Source organism: Suricata suricatta, chromosome 5, assembly GCF_006229205.1.
Source record: "Suricata suricatta isolate VVHF042 chromosome 5, meerkat_22Aug2017_6uvM2_HiC, whole genome shotgun sequence".
Lineage (NCBI taxonomy): Eukaryota > Metazoa > Chordata > Mammalia > Carnivora > Herpestidae > Suricata > Suricata suricatta.
This window is the reverse complement of record NC_043704.1, coordinates 128,021,581-128,048,053: the sequence shown is the minus strand read 5'-3', so window position 1 is coordinate 128,048,053 and position 26,473 is coordinate 128,021,581. Positions and strand designations below refer to the sequence as shown.

Genomic DNA, 26,473 nt, shown 5'->3' with positions numbered 1-26,473 from the left:
CTAGGGCTAAAACAACACCCTCCTCCCTTGCTGCCTTCTGCTTTAGAAACTACAAAGCCAAACACTAATTTCCCAGCATCCCTTTTAGCTAGTAGTAACCAGTGACACAGTGATCATTAAATAATCATTGAAATGTAAGCACATCAGGGTTCCAATGACAAAAATGGCCCATGAAAGAAGAGTTTCAGACATGGATAGCACAGCTTCCTGCCCAGCCCCATTTTTTTCCATCCAAAATGTAGACATTATATTTGGCAATTCAACAACCATCTTGTGTTAAAGAGGCAACAATGACAGGGGAGAAAGTCAATAAACTTACTAAGAAAGGCACAAAGAAAATGCAAAAAGAATCTGAGCTCCTAATGGTGATGTGGAGCAGCTGACCCACCACCAGCAACTTCATGTTACATGAGGGAAATTAGCCCCTATTTGTTTAAAACTCTCTAGAGTCATTCTCTCACAGGTAAAAAGCATTCCTAGCTGGTAGAGATGTAGTGTGGTTTACTATAAAGCCTATGCTATAATATGGATGATTATTACAACAATTATGAGTCAAGAATATAGATAGCATTTTGAATAAAAAGATATCAATAATATTCATTAATAATAAAAGGGAATAAAAGAATGTGAAGCCAACAACAACAAAAAAGTAATAGCAAAAATGACTGTAATAGATAAGAATTACCTGGTGATTATGGTAGTAACTATTGTAGGAATGAATTCGGAACAGGTTGAGAAGAAAACAACCTGTTGGGAACATATATGCAAAATGGAAATGACAACTAAATAAAATGTTTATCAACAGAGGTATTTCACAAAATATGACATCCAAATGCCCAACAAATATATGCAAGCCCTCCTAATTTTATTCATTAGGGATAAGCAGATAAAAACCCCAGTGGGGATACTACTGTATATCCACTATAATGACTAAGATAAAAAAGACAGACGATATCAAATGCTGAAGAAGATGTGAAACAATCATAACTCCCATTCGCTACTGATGGGATGGTACTTCTGTACAACCATTTGGAAAACTTTTTGGAAATATCTACTAAAGCTAAACATATGCTGACCCTAGGACCCAGTAATTGCACTTCTGAGGACTTTTACAAAGCAACATATACATATGGTCACAAAAATAATCCATAAGAATATTCTTGGCATCATTATTGATTAGAGTCCTAAATTGGAAATAACCCCATTCTTTATCAGCAGATGAATGGATAAACCAATTGTGGTATATCCATACAATGGAACATTACACATCAATGAAAATGAATGAAGTTGACTATTTGTAATACCAGTAATCTCACAAATATAATGCTCAGTGAAAGAAGCCCACCACTAAAGAGTACAAGAGCATGCTCTGTTTGTATGAAAGTTAAAAAGGCAAAATCGACCTGTACTTTTAGAAGTCAGCATAGCAGTCATGTCTGGCATACACTGAAAGGTGGTAAACAGAAGGAGGCACAATATGTGTGGTAGGGCAAAGCCGATGTTCTGCTTCCCAATTTGGGTGCTGGCTTTACATTTGGGTTCACTTTCTGAAAATTTCTTGGGCTGCACACTTACAATTTGTAAAATAAAAAGTTCACCTATAAATATTACTAAAGGATATTCCTCCAAAGACAGAGTTGAACAAAATTTCATACCAATTAGATGGTTCAAAATAAGAAGACATATCCTTGACTCCATTTGCTATGAAGAAATAAGATGTTCCATTCAGAACAAGTGTGCTAGAACTACCTAAGGTGCATTAATCTCTGCAGAAAACCTTCTAAATGATCAAATTCAGTGATGATTAAACACCAACAATGCCTATAAGCAAGAGAAAATCTCATTCGTCTATACCTTCAAGTATTTGTTTAGTGTTTATCAAGTACTGGACACTGTCCTAGGAACTGGAGACTCAATAATGGGTAAGCAGATAAAATTCTTGACCTCCTGCATTAGCAACATATTTATAGATATATCTTCTCAGGCAAGGGAAACAAAAGCAAAACTGAACTGTTGAGACTACACCAAAATACAAACCTTTTGCAGACAAAGGAAACCATCAACAAAGTAAAAACGCAACTCACTGAATGGGAGAAGATATTTGCAAATGATTTATCTAATAAAGGATTAATATTCAAAATATATAAAGAACTTCATACAACTCAACACCAAACAATAAATGTCTGATTAAAAAATGAGTAGAGGACCTGAATAGACATTTTTACAAAGAAGACATACAGATTTCCAACAGATACATGAAAAGATGCTTAATATCACTAATCATCAGGAAAATGCAAATCAAATACAAATGAAAACCACAATGAGATCACTTTATAACTGTCAGAATGGCTAAAATCAAAAAGACAAGAAATAAGTATTGGTGAGGATATGGAGAAAAGGAAACCCTCATGCACTCTTGGCAGGAATGTAAATTTGTACAACCACTGTGAAGATAATATGGAGATTCCTCAAAAAATTAAAAACAGGGGCGCCTGGGTGGCTGAGTCGGTTAGGTGTCCGACTTCGGTTCAGGTCATGATCTCACAGTCCATGGGTCCAAGTCCCGCATAGGGCTCTGTGTTGAACACTTGCTCAAGGCCTGGAGCCTGCTTCGGATTCTGTATTTCTTTCTCTCTCTGCCCCTCCCCCAATAACACTCTGTCCACTTTGCTCTCAAAAATAAATAAACATAAAAAAATTAAAAACAGAAATACCATACAATTCAATAATTCCATTACTGAGGATTTACCCAAAGAAAACAAAAACACTAATTCAAAAAGATATATGCACCAGTATTTTAGTGCATTTGGCTATTATTTACAATAGCCAAAATATGGAAGCAGTGTTTTAGTGCAACATTTACAATAGCCAAAATATGAAAGCCGCTTGTGTCCAATGATAGATGAATAAATAAGGAAGATGTGGTCTGTATGTGTATGTGCATGTGTGTCTCTCTGTGTGTGAATATACACATACAGACATGACTTAGGGTCATTTCCAACCCTAAGTTCCTGCATGAAGAACACCTAGGAAATCCATTTGTTTATTCTGTAAAGTTCTTGGAAAGTTCTATCAAAAGTATGCCTGAGACTATGTCCTATTGTTTAACTTCTGGAATCAGTTTCATCTGGTAAGCCCACTAAGCAGAGTTAACTGTGAAGTGAATCTAAAAGTGTATAAGGATATGTTTTGTTTGTAAACACACACACACACACACACACACACACACACACACACACACACAAAACAAAAACAAAAACGAAAAAACAAAAACAGCCAGCCAGACGTGGAGTATTTGCTAGAGTTTGTCAGTGAGTGCAAACCATACAGTGTGTGAGATTATTTGAGACAAAAATATGATTATGTGAAGTGATGGAAGTGAGTTTGGAACACGATTAAGAATATGAGTAAGGGTGTATGTAACCAAGGCAGAAATCTTGTGACTAACATAATCTATTTTCACTAATAAATTTTTTTCTTGAGCTTCTTCATTGTTTCCCAAGACCTCATGATATAAAAGAAGTCAGCTGTTTCATCTGACATTACCATATCCAGTCTCCTGTGGTACATTGATGGGAAAAGGCTAGCACATAAGCAATCTAATTCAAGCTCGAGGCTGCATCAGAGTTATTCTCTATTCAAAGGATTAAACCCTGAAAACTGGTCCCTGATCCTTCCTGGAACATCCCTTCCTCTCCCCACTGAGAGCTGCTGAACACCATCTGTGCTAATAGGCCCTGTGACTCAAAACCCATCGACCTCCTAGGATGACTGGACTCCAGTTCTCTGAAGGTCTTTAAAAATAGAAGAGATATTCTCTTTTGGGGGTTTGGCTTAGGCAGAGCTCTCGCCAAAAAGATGGTCCTTTCATAAAGTCCTATCAAGAACCATTTATTATCAGAATTATTGAGTTTGGTGATTAGGAGGGTCTGTAGCCTCCTGCTGTAGTCAGTCCTTTGCGTATTGGCATAATTTTCTTTTTTGAACAATGTTATTCCCTATCTTATCTACCTGGCAGGGTCAGCAACTAATGACTAGTTTAAGTAGCATCTTCTCTATGAAGATGGCTCCTCTTCCCAGTCTACAGCTGAATATTCTTTCCTCTGACCCTTCCAAGCTTAAAATTTTTTTTTAATGTTTCATTTATTTTTGAGAGAGAGTGACAGCATGAGCAGGGGAGGGACAGAGAGAGAGGGAGACACAGAATCTGAAGACAGGCTCCAGGCTCTGAGCTAGTGGTTAACACAGAGCCCAACGTGGGACTCGAACCTACAAACTGTGAGATCATGACCTGAGCCAAAGTCAGATGCTTAACTGACTGAGCCACCCAGGTGCCCCCCTTCCAAGCTTTTAAAGAATATTTTGGTTCACAAATTTTTCTGTCCCATCAATTTTTGAAGACAGAGATCATAACTGTTCATTCTTATGTCCAGTGGCAAGGGAGACGCATGGCATGCAGTACGTATTCAATAGCCATTTACTGAAGCCATGTTGGTGACCAAGTAATACTTATAAAATGAAACTTTGGCAAAATTATTTTCCCCAAACACAACTTAGGAGCTGACTTAATAAATGGGACAGAAATTAAGGCATCTACCTCATCTTTAAAAAAATTCTCCTATCCAGCTCTCTTGTGAAAAATCAGGCTCTGATAGATGCGGAGTATTGCTTAAAGAGCTTACAATAGCAGAGATGAGCAGAAACTTGAATGTCTTTAAAAGAGCTCTTGGGAATTTTTCTTCCAACTGATTAGGGAGATAGAAAGTAAAAGGGAGATTTGGGGTTAAACTGAAGGAGAAAAATTAACTTCAAGAATTCATGTGCATTGAACATAATAAATATCATGCTTTGAATAATAAGGAGAACTGAGAAATTAAAAAAAAACATTTGTTTGGTTTCAAGACTTGTTATGATTGATATTTTGCTTACCCAACAAGTTGGTCCCTTGCTAAGAAAATGTTTTTGAAATAGAACAGCTTAACTTCAAGGTTTTACTAGGAGCAAGAGGAGAGTAGCCTCTGATGTCTGGGAGCTGGCTTCCTGGGCTGACTTGGTCCTGTGAGCTAGGCTTCAGTGTTGCTAGGCGCTGGCCTGGCACAAAGAGCTAGGGTTTAATGTTCTGTTGAACAAAGAATATCTCACAGAACACCATTATAACACAAGGCCACTGTGTACCCATGATGGAGCAAGACAAAAACAAAACTGCTCCATAATCACACTTGAGCCAGACAAAAAGATAAGCACTACCCAAACCACTAAAATGACTAAACATCCCCCATCCCAGTTAAAATGAGTGATTGCTGCTTCTCCATCGATTACAGCTTTAGCTCTCTTCTTCCCTTAGATAAGATCTGTTACGGTACTCAATTATAGGGGCGCCTGGGTGGCTCAGTCAGTTAAGCCTCTGACTTCGGGTCAGGTCAGATCTCAGGTTCGTGGGTTCAAGGCCCACGTCAGGCTCTGTGCTGACAGCTCAGAGCTTGGAGCCTGTTTCCAGTTCTGTATCTTCTTCTCTCTCTGCCCCTCCCCCTCTCATGCTCTCTCTCTCTCTCTCTCTCTCTCTCTATCAAAAATAAACAAAACATTAAAAAAAATTTAAGGTACTCAGTTATAAAACTGCCCTGGCTCCCTCAAACCATCCAATCCAAAGTAAAGAATCCTTAAATTCTCCTGAAAATACCTAGCAATAACCCAAATTCTTTAAGTCCTTTCTCAAACCCACTTACTGAGATGCCTCACTCTTCCCCCAAGGAGAATGTTCTCCATTGTGGCAGTAAGTAATAATAAACCCAACTTGCTCAACATATTTATCTTACTAGTGGCTGGAGGTTATTATTTGTTACATTATTGGAACATTAGTTGTTCATTAAAGTACAAACCAACTTCTCCACGATGCCTGAGTTTAACACTAAGATATTAAACAGTCTTGATTAAATTTTATAATTCTATCATACTATTATCATAATTTATTGTTATTCTATCCCACGAGTTAAATAGAATATTTAGAAACCCCCAAGAGAAATGATGATGGGATAAATTATCTCTAAGGAGTGAGAAAAAGAGAAATAGCAATTCTCTTTTCTTGCTCTCCTTGTGTAAGAGAGAAAAACAGTCTTCTATATGATAGAGTTCTGTGATAAAGCGGTCAAATTTTTTTCCCATGGAAGCTGTGCATTTCCCTAAGATCCTCAGCTCATCACCATAATTTCTTCCAGTTGTCTCTGCACAGAGATTTCTCCATGGAGCTGTCACAATATTTTTCTTCCCACTTAGAATACGAGCGTTTTCTCTTCCCAAGTTCTTCTTGTGTTGTATAATGTGACAGGCTATTAAATCAGTTTTTCTTCCTCTCTTTAAATAAAACACAGAATCAAATGCAGTGATCGTTCAGAATTAAAGGTGACAACTGGAGATGTTTGGATTCGTTCTTCAGTTCTGATACACAAACATATGCAACCCACCTCTCTCTTGTGCACATTCTTGTTCTCTTGCAAACTCACACTTATACAGTAATAAAAACATGTTAATAATTAGTTGTTTCAATTATGTTAGTATTTCATTATTATATCAGTCATATTATATTACAGCAATAACTACTATTAATATAAGGATAATTTTTGAAGGAGGACAGAAGTATAATTAGACTCACTTAAATGAGCTCAAATGATCCAAGCCAAGGAAATACTCATTCTGTGACTGAGACAAGAGAGGAAGACAAAAGTCCTAGGAGTCTGTACATTAAAATCTAACTATTTAAAATATTTTTAAAAGAATTACCTACTTTGCATCTCACAGTTTGCTGGAAGGGACAGATTGGTATAATTATTCTCGATAGGTAAATGAGTAACTTAAAATATGTCTTTATCCTTTGACCCAATACTCCCCCTAAGAAAACAATCCTAAGTGTTCACAGAATCAAATTAATAATAACATTTAAGTAATTCTAATTTTTTTAAATGTTTATTTTTGAGAGAGAAAGAGCATGAGTCAGGGAGCGGCAGTGAGAGAGGGAGACACAGAATCTGAAGCAGGCTCCAGGCTCTGAGCTGTCATCACAGTGCCCGACACAGGGCTTAAACCCACAAACCACGAGATCATGACCTGAGCGGAAGCCAGACACTTAACCGACTGAGCCACCCAAATGCCTCATCAATTAGGTAATTCTAAGTTCTAGGCACTGTTGTGTGTTAAATTTCCAAACAACCCTACAGTGTAGGTGCTTTTATTATCCCCATTATACAGATGAGAAAATGGAGGAAACTGACCTGTGCAAGATCTTATGATTGGTAAATAAAGGAGCTAGGATTAAAGTACAGACTGTCTGTAACCAGGATGATACTGTACCAGTACAGTGCACTGTCTCTCACAGTGAGAAGCATATTCATTGCAGGATTATCGAAACATCCTGCTCTTCTCCCAATATTATCCATCATAACTGACCCAGTTGCTTAGACCTTTGGAATCATTCTTGATCTCTCTTTATCTCATACCCTGTTTCCAACCATCGGCAAATTTCATAGAGTCTACTTTTTAAATACATCTTATTTCCAATCACTTCTCATCTTCTCCATGGTTACCACCTGATCCAAACTGTTACATCTCTCATTTGGACAAAGACAGTAGCTCCTGAGTCGTCTTCAGCATCTGCTCTTGTCTCTGTACGCTGTCTGGCACAGCAAACAGTGTTATCTCTTAAAATGCAAATCACTTCCCTGCTCTAAGCCTTCCAATTCTGTACACCCCACCCCCATCACAATTGGGAGTACAAAGCCAGGACCCCTACCATGTCTTGCCAGGCCCTACACGTTCTGGCTCCTAGCTGCCTCTCCCCCATCATTTCCTGTCTCTTGTCTCCATCTCCCACGGCTCTCTAGACTTCTTGCTTCCCCCCTATTGCTTAAATAGGCCAAGCAAATGTCTGTGTCAGGGCCTCTGCTCATCTTTCTGTTAGAAACTCCATCCCTATATCCAAATGGCTCACTCCCTTCCCTATCCGAGTTTCTGTGCAAACGTCGCTTCCTCAGATAAGTCCTCTCTAACCACAATTTTTAAACTGGTCCCCACCCCATCATTCCCTACTCCCATTCCCGCTTCATTTTCTTCATAGCACTTTCTGCTACCTACATAGATTATATACTCATAGGATGAACTTCTCTCTTGCCAGTGAATCATTATAGAAAATATTTATTAGGACTGGAAAATGTGGTTGGGCAAATTTCACGGTGGCAAGTAGGGAGTGGACAAGAGAAGGATCAAGTAAGCAAAAAGATGGAGGTAACTGTGTTTGGGCTCTGGTGGTGGCCCCAGCCATGGGTGCACTGGCTTCTGTGACGGGGTCAAGAAAAATGGGCACCAGTGGGAGAAGGCTCATGGTACAACCAAAGGATCCAAAATTTGAAGTCAGATAATTTTAGAGAGCATGATCCACATGCACTGACCACAAAATCTTGTAAATATTGGAATAAGAGCCCTGACTTTCCGTTCTCTCATCTGTGAACTGGCAATGAATATCAGTGCTAAATTTAACTTGACGGCTGTGAGGAGTCACTGAAAGAAAATGTGAAAGGGCTATGTACTCTTACTTCTCTTAAGGGACATTGCTCTTATTTCCTCCTCCTCTTCCTCTTCCTTTTTCTTTTCTTCTTTCTTCTATCTAGTGGTAGTAACATAAAGACACATCATTCTTTAAATTGGGGTTTAAAACCAAGAGAGAGATTTCAACTTATACTTTCTGTTGTACTTCTTGAGGCTCTGCATTTCCTCTTCTTTTAATGTTTTTTATTTATTTTTGAGAGACAGAGAAAGAGACAGCACAAGCAGGGGAAGGGCAAAGAGAGAGGGAGATACAGAATCTGAAGACAGGCTCCAGGCTTTGAGCTAGCTGTCAGCACAGAGCCTGACGCGCGGCTTGAACCCACAAACCATGAGATCGTGACCTGAGCTGAAGTCGGACGCTTAACCAATGGAGCCACCCTGGTGCCGCAGGCTCTGCATTTCCTATTTTCAACATTTATAGTAAAGTCTCTCCTTTTACAAGTTCTATATTTGCATCTTTCAAACCTCTAAGACAGTATCCTAAATGGGAATTAAGATTACAAATACACCTATATTCCTCCATCTACACCCTGTAGGTAACTATAGGATCATGTGGAAAGATGGGGCTCCTTACTTAATTAAAATTTCCAGATATAGATTTTTAAACTATGTGGCAAACATTCAACACTCTTCCTATTAAGAGGATGGGTCTCTATCCTTGGCCAGTGACTGCCCATGCATGGAAGGCCACATGCAGATGTCTTCCATGAGAGTGAAGACACATTCAGATGATTTGAAACCCCAGACTTAATCACTGCCAGCCTTCCAGGATTCCCCACTGAGGCCCTAGACATTGTGAAACAGAGAAAAGCCATCCACACTATGTCCTGTCTGGGGTCTCAATGCAAAGAATCTGGGAGTTTAATAAAATGGTTGCTTTAAGATACTAAAGCACTTGGGTGGTGCAGTTGGTTAAGTGTCTGACTTCAGCTCAGATTATGATCTTGAAGTTCATGGGTTCAAGCCCTGTGTCAGGCTCTGTGCTGACAACTCAGAGCCTGGAGCCTGCTTTGGATTCCGTATCTCTTCTCTGCACCTCCCCTGCTCCTGTTGTCTTCCTCTTTCAAAAATAAATATATTTTTGAAAAAAGATACTGAATTTTGGGCTGATTGTTATGTAAGAGTAGTAACTGGAACAAATTGGCTGAAGCAAATCTTCAATAGGGGCAGGTTTAAATTGGTTTGCCTACCATAAATCCATTTCTCAGAAGTTGATGTGAAAAGGCTAGAATTCACCAGAGGGAGGTTAAAAATTCACTAGAGGGAGGTTAAAAAGGTATCAGAATTTCTTGATTCAATATACAGTTCCAAAACTGTAATCTTTCAACAAGAACTAGTCTTCACATTCAAGAAGAAAATATCTAAGACTAAATTCTCAGATGAGAGGAAGCTACTGAAATATCAAGTGTTTGACTAGCCAGGATAGGGAGTTGAGCATTTCTGAGCTCGAATCAAGATAAAATATTTAATTAGCCTATAAACTGACCCCAAGAACATCTGGAGTTTCCAGAAGGGAACATTTTTCTTGTCACTTTTTCTCCGAGACTGCCAAATTGTGGGGGCTGGTGTTGGCACAGAAGCAAAGATGGAAAAGTAAGGTTATCAGCACAGCCTCTTTGATTCCCATCCACAGATTAGAGAACATGGACAAGTGGAATGAAGTCGCTCTGAGTCTATTCATTTTCGAAATTCAGAGAATGGCATGGGATGAGGAGGCTCAGATAATTCCCGACCAGGAGAGCCGAAATCAATCGATCAAAGAGATTAGTCAGAAACTTGGCAGAAACTTAAAGACTTGTTCAACTTTCTCACCAAAAGTTCTCTTATTTTACACAGATGAATGGGACCAAGAATTCTTGTAGGGCAGAGTGGCAGACCAAAAACTTGCCACTGCCATTAAATACACCTCACAGTGGTATTACCTGATTATATCTTCCATATACTAAGCGCTAACTGGTACGCTAATCACATTAGTTTTACTCAAATTATCTCCTTTAATATTTATTAAGCACTCACTATGACCCAGGTACTGTGTTAAGCAATTCTTTTTTTTTTTTAAATATAATTTACTATCAAACTGGTTTCCATATAACACCCAGTGCTCATCCCAACAAGTGCCCTCCTCAATGTCCATCACCCCCCTTCCGCTCTTCCCTACCCCCATCAACCCTCAGTTTGTTCTCAGTATTTAAGAGTCTCTTATGGTCTCCCTCTCTATAAAGCTTTTTCTTCCCCCTTCCCCTCCTCCATGGCCTTCTGTTAAGTTTCTCAAGATTCACATATGAATGAACACATATGTTATCTATCTCTGATTTATTTCACTTAGCATAATACCCTCCAGTTTCATCCACATTGCTGCATATGGCCAGATTTCATTCTTTCTCATTGCCATGTAGTGTCCTATTGTATATATAAACCATATCTTCTTGATCCATTCATCAGGTGATGGACATTTAGGCTCTTTCCATGATTTGGCTATTGTTGAAAGTGCTGCTATGAACATTGGGGTACATGTGCCCCTATGCATCAGCACTTCTGTATCCCTTGGGTAAATCCCTAGCAGTGCTCTTGCTGGGTCATAGGGGAGTTCTACTGTTAATTTTTTGAGGAACCTCCACACTGTTTTCCAGCACAGCTATGCCGTATGTTAAGCAATTCTTATCTCATTTCATCCTTATGATAAACCCGTGGAATAGGGTTGTTTTGCTTTGTTTTGTTTTGTTTATTATCTCCATTTGACAGATGTTGAAATCACAGGCCCAGAGAAGTTGAGGCAATTGCATAAGCTTACAGGGATAACTCAAGTGGTCTGAGTTTATAGTGTCAGCCACTTCACTGCCCTGCCAGCCAATCCTTTAATCCTGATAACAACCACTTAGGCACAAAATATCAGGAGAGGCTCAGAGACGTTAGGTGACTTTCTAAGGTCACACGGTTAACCTGTGCTGGACCTCAGTCATGTTTCCAAACTGACGTTACAGCAAGCCTGCTGCTATGGCAGCTTCCAAAGTTGTCGGCCACAGGGATTTCAGGATGATCTGAAGCCTGGTGAGTCACAGTGTAAATAATTTAGTTTGATTCTGAGCTAAACCAGTTCTGGGTCTATTTTTCTTCTTACAGTACTCTTCATCTGACTTTTCAAATGCTCTTAGCTATGGAACCATTTTTTCCTTTTCTCAACAAAAACCTTACACAGAACCCTAATATACTTAATAGTTAAAGATGATATCGTATTAGTATAAAATTGCTTCATAAGCTGAAATTTGTCACTTACAATAATGCCAATCAATGGGAGCATAATCTGAGAGTTAGTGGTTTTTGATGTATTAAAATTTATCTTTGTTGTTTTCTGTTATATATTTTAAATATTAACACATAGTCTAGGAAATGTTCTGTATCTTGATTAGGATGGTGGTTACCCAAGTGTGTATATATTTGTCAAAACTCATCCAACTAAACATCCAAAATGGATGTTTTTGGTTGGATTTTATATGAAAATTGCCTCATCAAAATTGAGAAGAAAAAAATATTTCAAACAAATGTTTGCAGTACTTCCGAAGCAGCTAGGCTCCCCATCTTCACCCCCAGAACACTATATATAAGTCTTCAAAACAAACGGTGCAGTGACTCAGAATGGGGAAGTTGAGAATAGTTTGTGTCCTAAAGTTCAAATAAAGACACTGAAGAACTTCAATCTTATTCCAGAGATTTTCATGGCTGAAAAATAAAAAAACCCATTTAAGGGATGCCTGGGTGGGCCGGTCAGTTAGGCATCCAATTCTTGGTTTCGGCTCCGGTCATGATCTCATGGTTCATGATATCAAGCTCCTGTAGGGCTTGGCGCTGACAGTGTGGAGCCTGCTTGGGATTTTCTCTCTTCCTCTCTCTCTACCTCTGCCCTGCTTGCATGCTCACTTTCAATCTCTCGCTCACTTTCAATCTTTCTTTCTCTCTCTCTGCCACTGCCCTGCTTGCATGCTCTCTTGCTCTCTCTCTCCCTTAGAAATAATACATAATCTTAAAAAAATACAATGCCTTAAAAAAATTAATCCCTGAGAGCCAACAAGAAAAACTTGCCAGCTCTTCTATATTCAGTTGCTTCTGAAGCAAACAGAGGAGAAAACTCGGTGGAAGGAAGCTGTGTTTTCAGCAAAGAATTTACTGTTCCCATATTGTCTCAGTGAGAAACCCAGGAGGAGGATAAATCCAGATGGGGTCTAGGGTGGAGGAGAGAAGACACAGGGAGACCCCAGTCTCCTACACTAACCATAACTGTAGCTCTCCTTGCCTCTCTGCTTCACTCTCCCCAGAGGAGGAAGGAAAGGGGAGAGAGGAAAAGAAGAGGAGCACAAAGAAGTTTAAAACCAAAAAGATGTAAGGAAGGAAATAGGCTAACAGAGTGTGGTAACAAAAGGCTCCATTGTCCTCTTCCCTGAGTGGCAGGAAATGTCCTTCTAGCATCATCTCAGGACTCCATTCAACATAGTTACAATGTTGCCTGTGTAGTGTACATATAAACACAGAAAGAGAATCTCTTAAAGTCAAACCTTCTGCCTTGGACACCAATAATTCTACCTCCAGGTAAAAGGGATAAGCCTAATGGTGTAGGTGAGTTCTAATTAACTGAGTTCTTATTCTCCTGAATGAGAACAGGATAGTCCTAAAAAATCCAAGGGTCTTTGGAGGTGAACGTGGGGAAGTGGACGATGGAAATGAAATCCATCTAATTACTGAATTACAAGCATCTATTGTGTAGGCATTGTGGTAGGCACTAGGGATGCAAAAGTCAATAAAATGGTCACAGATTTACTGTCCTAGAACTTATTTCGCCAATGACCTCCTGACATATCTCTACTGCTCTGCCTCTAGCCACAGGGCTCTTTTAATTGTATCAATCCTCAGAACACTTGAGGAGCCAAGCACATCTTCATTTAGAAAGCAATTCTTAAAAAATGACAAATCTTCCACAATCATAGCACTTATTGATCACTAATTCTGTTGTATCAGCAACTATTATAAGCATTCAACAGGTATTGAGTCATTTAATCCTCATAATGGTAGGTAGGTACCATTATGATATCCATTTTATAGGTGACAAAACTGAGGCACAGAAAAGATTTGGCTAATTTGCCCACTGGTACAGCTAACAATGGTAGGGCTATTACTTCCATCTAGGTAGTCTGGTTCCATAGCCTGAGCTCAGAACCCTATGCCATGTACCTTTGGAAACCTTTAGGAAGTCAGGCTGAAATTATACAGATTGGGGGATGATGAGGATGTTTCAGGTATTTACCAAAGCAAATCTAATTTCTCTTAAAAAAAAAAAAAACCCAAACAGTTTTAAGTGAGTTATTAGATTCTCTGAGGAGAGGAAAACAGATTCATCTTAAGGACTAGTAGCAATATATGGGGTTACTCTACCTCCAAAGAGGCCAGTGAGAGAGACACAGAGTCATGGAGACAACATGGGCAGCGGAGACACAATGATCTGGGTTCAAATCCCATCACCACTTCTTCCTAGTCTTGTGACCTTGGGCATGTACTTTTCTCTGTGTTATTTCCTCACCTGTAAAATGCGGAAGCACAGTCTCTATCTTCTAACACTTAATGAGGGTTGTATGAAAATGCATGTGAAGATTTAGCACATGGTGGACACTCAGAGAATGGTACTCATTTTTCTCAGAAGAGGGCAGTGATGGATAGTGGCAGCACGGTTTCTAGAGTCAGACAGTCTGGGTTCAATCTGTCATGACTCCCCACTTACTACTGGTGCTCCCCTTGAGCAAATTACTTAACTCTTCTGTGTCTCTATATAAAATATATATGAAGCCCAAATTATAAGGTTATTTTACTAATATGATGACACATAAAAAGTGCTTAGGAGATTACCTGACACACTACTCAACATATTTCAAGGTATCATCATTAATAATTTTTTAATGTTTATTTTTGAGAGAAAGAGAGAGGGAGGGAGGGAGGCAGAGTATGCCTGGGGGTGGGGCAGAGAGAGACACACACAGAATCCGAAGCAGGCTCCAGGCTTTGAGCTGTCAGCACAGCACCTGACACGGGGCTCGAACTCACGAGCTGTGAGAACATGACCTGAGCCAAAGCTGGATGCTTATCTGATTGAGCCACCAATCACCCCAAGGTATGATCATTCATAAACCACCATTACAATTAATTTTTAAAAAGATTAAATGGATTGCAATTACAAAGGTAAGATGATTTTCTTAAGGAGATGATTACAGTAGCGAGTCTAGTTCGAATATTAAAACGGGAACCCAGGAAGTATGTTGAAAACATCTCCTTGGAGAGGTTCATGAAGGTGGTGTAAGCTAGAGACAGAGGGCTCTAAATCATAAATGCTTCCCAAAGCTCCTTCCCTGAACTATAATTCCATCTTTCAAATACTCATTAGGAGACTCAAGGTACACTGTAAAAAGCCATGGTGACCAATGGCTTAGTCTGTATGTCCAGACTGTGGCTTGCCAGTTCTGCAAACTAAGGGGACATTGAAGCCCATGTCATGGTGCTTTCCTCGCTGCAGGAGGCCAGATGTTATTCTTCCAAACAATAAATCATCTCCAGGATACACAAGAGTTCATTAATTGTCAACACAGGATTTCAATTCAACTTGTTTTTCCCTCATTTGCAGCCCCAAATTTCCATCTTGTGCAATTCCGCTCTCAGACACCATGACATTGACAATTTTGAGATTTCAGTGATAAGAAAGCCACTCAGTCACAACTTATGCAACGCAGTTTTCTTCTCTTCTTTTACCCAAGTGCATCACTTACAGAGTGAATAGCAGGCAACTGCAGTTCCTGGTCAAAGGGATGTGACCTCAGGCAGCAAGGAGGAAATTTTTTTTGGTTCTAATATTTCATTTTGTTTTCTATTCAGTGCTTGGGGTAAGATTTCTAATGTCACCTTTTTAAAGGAAAGAAATTATTCTTATTAAGGACATGTTAAGGGGGAGGTAGAAAACAACATCAAAGTTTCCCCAAATGGGAGTTCAATGCAAAACCACAGTGAAAACTCTGTGAACAACTGAAAAAAACTGTTGTTTTTTATCATCTGTCATGCTAGGTGTTAGCCACCGAAACGCTACAAGTCAGCAAAGTGTGAACAGAAAATCTTTCGGGAAAGGAGGCCGTTTGTGATACACAGAGGGAATGCTTTAACTGACTTAATTTTCATTTCTTCGGCTATTGTCTGTGTCCACAACTGAGATGTTAACTATGTTTGAGAGACCCAGCCCAGGTAAGTATGGGAGTATAGTCTAAATTCAAACACCTCCAGGAGACAGGCTAGGAGAGCAAGTGATGGCACAGGCTGGCTAGCAGTACACAGGAGGCCAGACTCATACTCTGGATACGGGTAGCCGCTACTCATGTCCAGCTCATTGTTGCTCAAGAGTTAAAGGTCCCAAGGGCACTTGAGTGGCTCAGTAAGTTAAGCGTTCAACTTCAGCTCAGGTCATGGTCTTGCGGTTCGTAGATTTGAGCCCCACATCGGGGTGTCTGTGCTGAGAGTTCAAAGGCAGGAGCCTACTCTGGATTCTGTGCTTCCCTCTCTCTCTGCTCCTACCCCCCCCCCTCACTCTGTATCTCTCTCTCTCAAAAATAAATAAACATTAAAAAATATTAAAGATTCCATGTTGCCAGGTTTTCTGGTTACTCTAAAGAAACCAGAAATCTGGAGTTTTATGAAAAAATATCTCCTGATCTTTTAAGTTTTGTCAACCAGTACAGACCTGCTTGAACACCATGAAGGCCAAGCAAAATGTGTGTGGGACAAGCACAGGCCTCCAGCCTCAAGTCTGTAACCTCGGGTAAGGTGAAGAGCATATAGATCTGGGAATCAACCTGATTCCAGCTTTACTATTTATTAGCTGTGCAGCCTCATGTGATATGAATTAGTAAATTTGTAAACCTTTTTGTGAGGCTAATATAAGAAGCAAATGAAATAATGTACATAGATGACCTTTGTGAATATCAAGTACTATATGGAAATATTATTATAAACAATAATAATCTCGCATCAGGGTGTACTGATAATTATTAGATATAACCATACTAATTGCTACTAACAATTATTATTATTACCAACAATCCACCAAAGTACATGATTCATCATAACATGTTTTCATATGGAATTGATCCAAGGATAATTAGTTTTCAGAATTACTTAGAGCTTCCTATAGAGAAACTCAAAAAGTGTGTAATAAAATTAAATGTTAAAACAGAATTAATAGTGATTAGAGTAACATCCTGGCAACGTGGGAACAATTTGGCTTTTTCCAATGAGGACAAGCACAATGCCATTTATAGGATTTCTGCCAAGGGCCATGGCATTGTGGGCTTAGCTCTGCTTCATGGAAAACATCCAGTATACCCAAGGGATAGAGCATATGCTCCAGGAAACTGAATACAAGGCCTTACAAGGACCCTTGTCTTTTGACTACCAGTCTCAGTTTTCTTACCTGGTGAGTAAAGTCTTCCTTGCAGAGTAGTTTTGAGGATTAGAAAGAATATATGTAAAATGAATAATTCCAAGCTGGTATCAACACATATAGATGGTTACTTTACTTTGTCATCACCCAAATGTTAATATTGCTTCACCTGTTCTCATTAAATTCTAGCACTACACTTTGGAGTAATGGAAAATTGATTATCTCTTTTACAGATTACAGGTAAAACTGCTATTTAGGGCTTTATCTTCCTGGCTCAGACACAAACCGGTGATGGCTCACTACTGCCCCGAGCATGAAAGAGACTTGTTCTATGGCATTCTTCCATGAGCCCTCTGGCCAAAAGGGAATTGCTGAAAAAATTCACATCCCATTTATTTGGGAGGGGGGGTGCAAGCCTACCACCATGGACTCAGATTTCCCCTTCAGTGCTGCTAGCAGGGATGTTCTATCGTATGGCAAACTCGCCTGACATCTGGGTGGGTAGGAAGTGAGGAGGGAGGATGGAAAATAAGGAGAGATGGAAGAGTGACTTATTTTTATCCCCATCCCACATAAAGGTAGCCTATGCACCCTCGAGATGGTCTACTGTAGCATAAGCCCTGATGGTTTTTCTGTTTTTGCAAAGCCAGTGCCTGATTTAAGCTTCCACTGTTGAGGCTTTCAAAGAAGTATCCACTTCAAAGAGAACTATCTCAAATAAACACATAGCCAGCCACCAGACTTCATACAGAGCCAGGCCATCTTCCCCCACTGATGCTCTTTTGTTTTAGAAATCTTGATTGATTTTGAAAACTGACCATTTGGTCCCCTTGTTTTTTCCCTTCCTGCACTTTGAATTTCTTCTCTTACATTTTAAATTCATCAACAATGAGTGGGTGTGCAAAACCCTAGGCCCTCACCCTCAACCCCAATAAAAACAGAACCCCAGGCTCATGTTTGCACTCCCTCTCTCTCATTCTACCTAAGACCTCGCTGTGTGGTCCAAGGTGTACTATCTAATTTCCAGGTCGCATAAGTAATAAACCTTTATTTTTTCAAACTTCCTGATGGTTACTGCTGAAAGACACCCTGCAATCATAAGAAGAACCACAAGTGCAGATCCACCCACCATACTGGTTATAGATAGGCTGAGATGCCATGAAACACCTACCCACCACACATTCAGGGGGAGGAAGGCTTAATTTAAGTCTGGACCTGGTTTTGAGCCTTCTTCTTCAAAGTCACATGACCCTTTGAGCCTCCAGCCCTCCCTCGCTAAGATAGAGTTCTTCTATAGACTCTGAGGTCTTTGAGGATACCAACTGATTCTATCATAATACCCAGTACATGCTGGAATTAATTTCAATGTCTATAACACCTTTTTGTGAGGCTAATATAAGAAGCAAATGAAATAATGTACATAGATGACCTTTGTGAATATCAAGTACTATATGGAAATATTATTATAAACAATAATAATTTCACATCAGGGACTACTGATAATTATTAGATATAACCACACTAATTGCTACTAACAATTATTATTATTATCAACAATCCACCAAAGCACATGATTCATCATAACATGTTTTCATATGGAATTGATCCAAGGATAATTAGTTTTCAGAATTACTTAGAGCTTCCTATAGAGAAACTCAAAAAGTGTGTAATAAAATTAAATGTTAAAACAGTATTTAATGGTGATTAGAGTAACATCCTGGTAACGTGGGAACAATTTGGCTTTTTCCAATGAGGACAAGCACAATGCCATTTATAGGATTTCTGCCAAGGGCCATGGCATTGTGGGCTTAGCTCTGCTTCATGGAGAACATCCAGTGTACCCAAGGGATAGAGCATATGCTCTAGGAAACTGAATACAAGGCCTTACAAGGACCCTTGTCTTTTGAATCCCTGAGAAGTGTTAACTTTTCCCACTTGGATATGTTTTGTTCCAAAAGTTAGTAAACACATCAGTACTCACCAGAAGGCAGAAGGAAATTACTTCCACTCTTCATTGGATAATGGAATGTGGTCTAACTACCATTACACTGAACTGCACCATATACCGTTGCCCCTATATGGCTAGGTGTGAGTGCAGGGAGGATTGATTTTAATGAGTGTGATTCTAAATTAGGAAAATTAAGTGGTAAGTCTGAAACTCTCAGTTTGGAATTTCTAACTAACAAGTATTTTTTTTCCTTCCTTTCCTAACCTAACACTTATAATCATGGCCATTAAAAATTTTCTGAAAGCTTCACCCAACAAGAATACCATCCCATATCCGTATTCTGGGAGGAAAAAAAGAATTGTCTCTCTCTTCTCAGTCCTCAGACATTTATCCCAAACTCTGTAGATTGGTAAAGAGCAACCATCTCGTGTGCATTTCAGAACAACTGATTTCCAGTATTTCAAAGACATAGATTTATGCTCATTGACCCTTAATACTATTAACAACACAGAAGGTCAGACTGTAGGGTTTTTTTGGAGTCTAAAAATCAGGTTTACAGTTTTATGATCACTTTAGAGGCCAATGTTCCTTTCCAGGGCTAACAGGCTACAGCTTATTAGAAGAGCAAACAGTCAGCTTCCGTATGGGAAGGCCATCTGAAAGCAGTTCTACCTACTGCAGTACTAACCCGAGCTGTGAATCAGGGCAAAGCAGGGCCCTTTCCCTGCTGCAGCTCCGTTATGAAAAGCACAGGCCAGCAATCACAATAAAAAAGAAATGTCAGAACTCTAGTTACATCTCCCCGCCCAAACCCCTCAAGTTGTAAAATTAAAAGCTTACTGTAACATTTTTACAAACTCTCTTTCGTTTCTCCCCCACCCAGCCAAATTCTTTAGTACACCAAAGAGACTCTGGAACCACACTATTGACATTTACACTTAAATTAATTAAAATTAATTACAAGCTGAACGGTCTTGGGCAAATCCTTAACCTTTCTGTGTTTCTCATCTGTCTGTTTCCTTGCAGGATTGTTAGGAAGACCAAATTAGTTATTTTACATAAAGCACTTGGAATAGTGCCTGACCCTTGATGAGTACCCAGTAAAATGCAGCTAACATTAAGTTTTCACTCCAAAAAATAAATGTTGTGTCATGTGGCCTGTCAGGCAGTCCTCCCTGCTCTTCCCTAAGGGTCACTAAGTCTACAATGAACACAAAGATTAAGGGTAAATGCCAAAATGCACACAGCACGAAAACAGCCACGTCAATGTATCCCAATGCAAACAGAAATGTGATCATGTTCATTTCAATTTTCCATCTAATCCAAATAAACCACCTGAAGACAGGACATGCAAAAACATTTCTGAATCAATCCCCCAGCCATGCTCTGCCCATTGCCTTGGACATGCCTACCTCAAACCACTGCCCATGGGACTGCATCTTGAGGATGACACAGGGGTCTGGTTTGGAAAGAGCATCTCTGTCAGAAATGCCTTTGCACGCCACACGCAGCTCAACTTTGGTCAGGCAGGGGCTGTTAAAGATTCCCAGGGTATTGGCAGCCGACTCATAAATGTTGCTCATCTTCTTCATTCTGTTTTAGGCAAGAAAAAGAGGAAAAAAGACATGCCAATCACCACAGTGTTTGTCAAAGGAGAAAAGTTTCCAATCACCTTTCAGAATCCTGTTCAGTTCACAAGTTCTAATATTGAATGTATTATCTCACTTTTCACCCCAGTGGCACCATTCCAATGAAACAAACAAACAAACAAAACCAAAGAAATGGCAAAAAAAACCTGACGGGTGCTGGTGCACTTGGCTAACAATGCTTCTTTCGATATGATTTGCATACAATTGCATAGTAAAATTTTTAGCTTGTGAAATAAAATTAATGAATTAGCACAAACGGTAATCCAGCTCTAAATTAAGTGCATGGCTCATGTGAAATTTTACAGATTTGTTGGCTAATCAATTTAATCACATTCCAAGTTTCTAAGACTCCCTAAAAATCCAAGTCTCCTTCTCCTTCTACGTGATGGCACAGAAAAGAATATTGTCCTCCCTGAAGATACAGTCCAAATTTCCCTTTCCTGAACCCTGGCCCACCTTCTCAAGATGTCAATAGTCAGCCAGCACCAGGAGAGAGGCCCAGAATCTAATCTTCTGCCCCAACGGCAGAAGTTCATCCTCAGCTTTCGTCCCCTTTACCAGCCACATCAGAATTCAGAATCAAAAGGAAGAAAGTAAGGGGGAGACTGTGCAATAGGAAAAGCAAAGCCTCTGATTCTGAACTCACAGGATAAGTAGCCAAAATAAGCACTGCAGGCCCCCCTCCCATCTCCACAGGATAACCTTTATAGTAACACTTGGCACCACGGAGGCCTGGGCTACCAGGAGTCCCCCAGAGGCCACCAACACTCCCCACTTTCTCTGAGGAGCCTTGGACCTGTGAAGATATCGGAAGATTCTCACAGGAGTGAAATTCAATGTCCTTCTCTTGGAATTCTGTTTCCTTGCAGATTCCTTAGGGAAACAGCAATGACTTCCTCAACCCCACACAGCATCAGGGCCCTTGTTTGGAATTTCTTCATCTATAAAATGAGGGCAATCCCTCCTTTCCTTCCCTTTTCCACAAATATTCAGTGAGTTTACCCTCGGTATCTGGCACTATACTAGGTTCAAGGACACTATGCCACCTCTTTCACAAGGGGGTGAGTGTGCCTCAATATTACACACCACACACACACACACACACACACACACACGTACACCCCAGCTGGTCTCACCAAACTTAGCTTCCTGCTCTATGTCAAAGGCAAGTCTTTTCCAATCTGACAAAGCCCCACCCTCATGGCAGATATCACCCAATCTTCTCTCCTAATGCTTTTACAAAGTTCTCCACTCTTGCTCTCCATTCTTCTTTCATTTTCCTTCCTTCCTTCTTTTCCATTCTCTCTCTCTTCTCCTGCATCCCTGCCTCCATCCTTCTTTCCTTTATCCTCCTTCCTTCCTTTCTTTCCTCCTTCCTTCCACTTCCAACTCTCCAGTGCCCTATTTATCTAATTATTATGAGCATAGGTTTTTCCCTATATATACTGAAGGGAAATTGTATTGATTGCCACAAAGTCATGTCCTCGAACTGGAATGGACAAGCTATGTCTTCTGTGTCAAATGTGGCTCAACATTTCTTTGGGTAAATAAAGTTTTATTGGAATATGGGCAAGCTCATTCATTTACATATAGTGTGTGGTTACTTTTACTGAAACTACAAAGTTGAGTAGTTGCAACAGAGACTAGGCCTGCAAAGCCTAAAATATTTGTCATCTGGCCCTCTTTAGAAAATGTTTTCCAAGCTCCACTCTTAAATATCAGGTAAGGGGGATTTACAGTTGGGGAAGAGTTAAAATTCTGTTTTAGTATCTGTTACGGGATCAGTTTGAGGACAAGAGTAGCTCTATGTTCAACCATATTGAACAGTAACAGGGATTTGGGGACATTCTTTTTTACATATGAGAAAATTCAAGCTCACAAAGAACTGACACCTTACCCACATCAGAAAGTTATTCTAATCATAGAACTGGGGCCAGAATGCCAGTTTTCTATCCCCTTGTCTAGTGCTATTTTTACCATTTGTAATACCTTTGGTTGGAGAATTGTTTGAATCTATTAAGGAACAGCGGATGTAACATTCCTGATTTATTTCAATCTCTATACAGAATCATATTTTCCTTCTATTTTTAAGTAAATTTTACTCATGTATAGGAAATTTACAAATCACAAATGCACAGCTTAATAAATTGTCCCTCTAATTTTACATGTTGTGAGAAGACCAATTATTAGAGCAACATAGAAGACAGAGAATATATGAGATGCAATTTTTTACAAATAGTGGGAAAAAAGGACTAGACTAGTGGAACACGGCTTTGTGTTCAGGCAGTGTTGGAAGTATGCTGTAAGCACTTTATCAACTTTCTGATAAAGAAAGCTTATTCTTCAATCAATGTCTTCCTGAATTCTGCTTTTCCCAATCTACATTTTTCTTGTGGTGTTCCAAGTGGTCTCTCCTATCTCTAGAGGTATTATCTCTTCTAACTGCCCCTATCCTTGTAGACTCATGCCTGTGCCCATCTCTTTTTTTTTCTTGTTGCATTTTGTGTTTCTTAAGTAATTCATTTTTTAGAACAACCTATATTTTGATTCACAGCAAAATTGAAAGAAAAGTACAAAGATTTCCTATATGCTTCCTTTCTCCCACCTGCATATCCTCCTCACCTTCAAAGTGCCCAACCAGAGTATATCTGTTACAACTGAGGAACCTACACTGCCTCATCATTACTGTCCAGAGTCCATAGTTTGCATTAGAGTTCACTCTTTGTGTTGCATTGCTCTATGAGTTTAGACAAGTATAGAATGACACATACCTACCATTATAGTATCATACAGAGTAGTTTCACTGCCCTAAAAATCCTCCGTGTTCTTCCTATTCATTCTTCCCTCCCCCAAGCCTTGGCAACCACTGATCTTTTTACCGTCTCCATAGTTTTGCCTTTTCCCAGAATGCCATATAGTTAGAATCATAGAGTATATAGCCTTTCAGATTGGCTTCTTTGATCCATCCACTTGCTTGACCCACTGACTCCTTTCTATAGAACACATGCTTTTTGTACAGAATAAAACATCTTCTTTAATGTCTAGTCTTAATCATGAGGTATAACGGAAAAAAAGATTCTATCAAGGAGACATATAGTTCCTTCCAGGTTCAAATTTTGACTTCTCTGCTAACGGTATATAACGATGAGCAGGGTACTTAATGCCTGCCCTGAAGAGTTGCTATGATAAGCAACTCAAATAATATATGTAAAGCGATTAGCATTATGCCAAGTATATAGCAGTGCTCCAAAAGAAGAGCTATTATTACATTAACTGATAACTCTCATACATTCACAAGGCAGACAGTAAAATAATGGTAACAAAATATGGGGGCCCCAGTGGCTCAGTAGGTTGATTATCTAACTCTTGATTTCAGCTCAGGTCATGATCCCAGGGCCACGGGATTGAGCCCTATATGGGCCTCAGCAAGGCTTCATGCTGAGATTCTCTTATTCTGTCCTTCTCCCCAACTCACGTTCTCTCTCTCTCTAAAAAAACAAAACCAAAAAACAATCCAGTTGCATGTGCCAAAAATGGTCCACAATTTTTTTATTTATTAAGAAATATTCTTGAAATATATACATAATTTATGCATATAATCATTAGTGATATATCCTACATGGACATAGTACTCAGAGTTATTAGTTGATAGGAAACTTAAATAGTTTATAAATAAACAAATGAACTAGGGCATATATTTAGAGATTTTTTAAATCAATGAGGTACATGATCCAGAAATTTTATGAATCATTCCTTTAGGCACTGGGAAACACTTGGAGAATTTAAAGCTCCGAAAATGGACATGATGAAATAGCATTTTATAAAGATCAATCTGGTGCCAAATGGATGGCTGGAATGAAGGATGAAAAAAAATTTGTGATTGTCTAAGGCTGCTATGCTGGTCATTACCTATTTCTTCCTTCCTCATTGATTCTTCTCCCTTGTTCTCTAACTTTAGGATCTCAGACACTGACTTGTAGTGACTTCCAACCCACTGCCAGCTACTTTCCTATTGTTTTGGTCTGAATGTTTGTGTCCCCCTCACCCCCTTCCCCAAATTCATACATAGAAATCCTAACCCCCAAAGGTGATATAGTAGGTGGGGACTTTGGGGTGATTAGGTCATGAGAGTGGAGCCCTTATAAATGAGATTAGTGCCTCTTACAAAAGAGATCCCATAGAGTGCCTTAGGCCTTTCCTCCATGTGAGGATACAATGAGAAGTATGTGATGCAGAAGAGAGCCTTTTCCTGACCATGCTGACCTTGAAGACCACCCTGATCTTGAACTTGCAGACTCCCAAACTGTGAGAAATAAATTTCTGTTGTTTATAAGCCACCGAGTCTATGGTGCTTTGTTATAGCAGCTCAGATAGACTTACGACATGTGTTGGGTTTGACCAAAGGAATGTAGACCCAGGGAAGGTAGGGGAGAGAAAAGAGTGTATTTCTTCCTAATCCTACCCTGTTCCTTAGCAGTGGCAAATCCCTGAATGACTCTGGTCCTGTCACACAATTCTATCTCCAAGGTTAGAGCTCTCACTGCACTTTGGTAATGCAGTGCCCTCCTTTTGCTCCATCAGTTTTTATGGGTAGTATTAATTTCCTACAAGACTTAAGTTGGGCATTGTAGAGGCAGAGACTGAAACAGGGATTCAGATGCACTCGATTAACTGAGCAGAGCATAGAAAGGAAGTGAAGGAAGCAAGGAGGTAGTCTCACCAGCAGTCCAATCACTGAAGCATGGTTCCAATGGGGGGCTCTCTAGAATGGATTATATCATGAGTTTGTCCACCTCAAGGAAAGAGGTCTGGCCTCTTATATAATCCCATATAAGTCAGTCATACTAGGGCAGAGAAAACATAACCTCTTAGTTTTGGTCCCTATCCCTCTCGGCTAAGAGTAGTTACTGGTCCAGAAAAGGGGCAGCTGTGAGCCATTATCAGCCAACACTCACCACCTTTGGGGGATGGATCCACTAAATTGATAAAGGGATCTGTTCAGAGTATCAACAGGGTCTATTTCACCTGACTGGTTAATCTCTAGTATATATATATGTAAACTCCTATAGGTCAGAACTATTCCTATAGTTTACTGTATCCCCAATAATGTTCATCTTGATAATATGTGTAGACTGATGACGAAACCAATATAAACCTTCCATTCAGATGGGGAGTAGAAATAGTGTATAGGAAAGGAATGTAGAGATACTGAAGATAAAACTCCTAACCTTTCACAATTATACCTAGTGTCCTGGGTTACCTTCATGCCCATGCACAAATGAGAGCCCTGAGTAGATATACTAGATTTCATGAGCCCCTCTGGCTGCTCAGAGAACTACAGTCCTGACCTTGACTTTGGAGGTGCTACATATGCAATGAAGTTGAATTATTTGGCTTTGGCCCAGCTGAAGATCACTGCTGAAAGGTGATCACAAAATACGGCTCTGTCAACGAGTGATCAGCTACCTCCAGACCCAGATAAATGAAGTAAACAGCTAATTTCACACTCTGTTAGAGAACAGGATTAATATGACCAGATTATCAATACATTTTCCGAGGCCTGTTTAAATCCTCTTTGTTGCCTTTCATACAATACCCTGGTTTTACAGAGACTAATGTCTGCTGAGAATTATTTTGATGAAAGCTGACTTTTGGCCAATTTTAGAAGCAAATTATAATTGTCCTTTCACTCAGATAATTTAAGTTATATATATATTTAAAAAAAAACCCACCACTTCAGCATATCCACACTCTAACAGGACAAACTGATCCTGAAACTTAATTAGGTTCTGAATGAGTTGCAAATAATGCCAAGACAATAGA

General features: G+C 39.6%; 1 protein-coding gene across 4 annotated transcripts in view; it reads right to left on the bottom strand.

Annotated features, from left to right (window-relative positions):
- Positions 1-26,473, bottom strand: part of CPNE4 (copine 4) — a 436,822-nt gene that overhangs the window by 297,535 nt on the left and 112,814 nt on the right. For 3 of the 4 annotated variants that reach the window (XM_029940289.1, XM_029940290.1, XM_029940291.1), the window contains one exon: positions 20,414-20,594. The exons of the other annotated variant lie outside the window; for it this stretch is intronic. In XM_029940289.1, coding sequence (XP_029796149.1) covers positions 20,414-20,594 — 181 coding nt within the window. The remainder of the gene's footprint in view (positions 1-20,413; positions 20,595-26,473) is intronic. 4 annotated transcript variants of the gene reach the window in all.